Consider the following 1,662-nt stretch of genomic DNA (forward strand, 5'->3'; position numbering starts at 1 on the left):
CTGAGTCAAGAATCGGCAAGGTAAGACAGCCAAGCCTATTTCAGAATTCGATTGCATAGCATACCCTTCCAACAGCCTCCAATCACCACCTTTCCTTATGGCCACCTTTCCTTGAGTAGAAAGCATAGAAACATTTCCTCCCCACAAAATCTACCAAACCCCAATACAAAGAAGGGAAAAGAACCCAGAGAGCGCACATAAAGATCAATTACAAACAGGATTTATGGGTTGCGTAAACCAGGCTTGAATGGATGCAAACAAGAAGAAAGCTCCAGGACTCGATCCATAACGTCAACCTTATGCATAGACATGCTTCTGAAAATTCAAAGCTTTGCCATGTGCGCCATTTGGTTAACACATGTAAAACCAATAATTACAACATCACCACACAAAACGCAAACCAAAGAATCCCTATAATCGTACCAGTTGAGTAGAAATTAATAGCACAAAACCAAAAATTTATACACAAACAGACTGCAACATTGCCGCTTACAGAGTCCTTTAAGGAAGCCAGCATTACAAATTAAAAGGTTTCAGTAGTATTAAGAGAGGTGCTCAAGAAGGGATGATTGTCCCCAATGCACTAGGCACTAAATCTTGTGAGAGACCAAAATGTGATGACCTGTATGTGCATTTGGGGCATGACAGCTAATGCAGATAAACTGAAAAGGTTGCACTTACCTGAGCTACTAAAGAGGTTGCTAATGCCCAAGCAGATCAATAAGACCAAATCAGTACCTAGAACCATAGCGATTGGTGGTATTTGTGCTGACAGTGAACTTCCTCTCTGGAGGCGCATGCTCCGGTTTCTTGATAGAAAGAATTTCTCGCCCTCCGCCTCCAATGGAGGCAACACGCACTGTGATCTCTTGACCCACTTTGAAAAGACGCTCGAGTATGGCGAGCCCACCTGTGAAACCAAGATCCTGAGCAGGAAGATAGGCCTCCTTGCCGCTAGGCATAGTGACAAAGTACCCAACAGGGATGACATCCTTGATGATGGCCTGCTGAGTGCCCGGATCACCTTTCTGCAAGAGCTTGTGCGGGGCAAGGTCTATGTTCTTTGCCTCTTCTTCCATCTCTGCTTGCACCTGCGCCTGAGAGATGGGCTCTCGCCGAAGAGCGCGCAAACCTCCCAGTTGCATCGCTACTCTGCTCTCTTGCCTTCCATAGATCGCTGCAGCCCTCCCTGCTACTTCTGCAAAGCTCTCTCTAGATAAACTTTCTGTAGCAGCAACGCGGTGAAGAAGCCTTGAGACAGGGCGGAGCAGAGCTGCAGTCCTCATCGCGGAGCTAAACCCTACTGATCTCAATGTACCAAGCTAATGTAAATGACTCCCCCGTCTTGGATGCGGGCAGCTTCAAATGGGATCTACGGTTGAGGTGATTCGGACCGGAAGATGCACATTTGTAAATTCGGGACATTTGATAAATTCGGGGAGAAAAGTAACTTCGGGTAGGTTTGCCTCATCACTATATCACACGGGCATGGTCAAATGGGATCAATGGTGGAGGAGGAAAACGCAGGGCGCGCCAATCATGGACTGTTAGATTTGACAATCGCCCCGAATTTACTAATCGGCCCACATTTACAATATGAGATACTCGAATCCCCTATATTTCAACGAACGCATGCAATCGTAGTGGTTAGTGTACATGGCT

At 46.4% G+C, this 1,662-nt stretch overlaps 1 protein-coding gene across 1 annotated transcript; it reads right to left on the bottom strand.

The window, feature by feature from the left end:
• Positions 1-441: 441 nt before the first annotated feature.
• Positions 442-1,343, bottom strand: LOC147426108 (uncharacterized). Its single transcript, XM_086498721.1, has one exon. It carries the CDS (start codon positions 1,284-1,286, stop codon positions 732-734), a length of 555 nt encoding a protein of 184 aa, XP_086354847.1. The 5' UTR covers positions 1,287-1,343; the 3' UTR covers positions 442-731.
• Positions 1,344-1,662: the final 319 nt, after the last annotated feature.

Source organism: Adiantum capillus-veneris, chromosome 24 (assembly GCF_014529385.1).
Source record: "Adiantum capillus-veneris isolate H3 chromosome 24, ASM1452938v2, whole genome shotgun sequence".
NCBI lineage: Eukaryota > Viridiplantae > Streptophyta > Polypodiopsida > Polypodiales > Pteridaceae > Adiantum > Adiantum capillus-veneris.

What these genes read in the sequence shown, in the direction of transcription:
- LOC147426108 (XM_086498721.1), bottom strand. Translation starts at nt 1,286, where the DNA reads ATGAGGACTGCAGCTCTGCTCCGCCCTGTCTCAAGGCTTCTTCACCGC.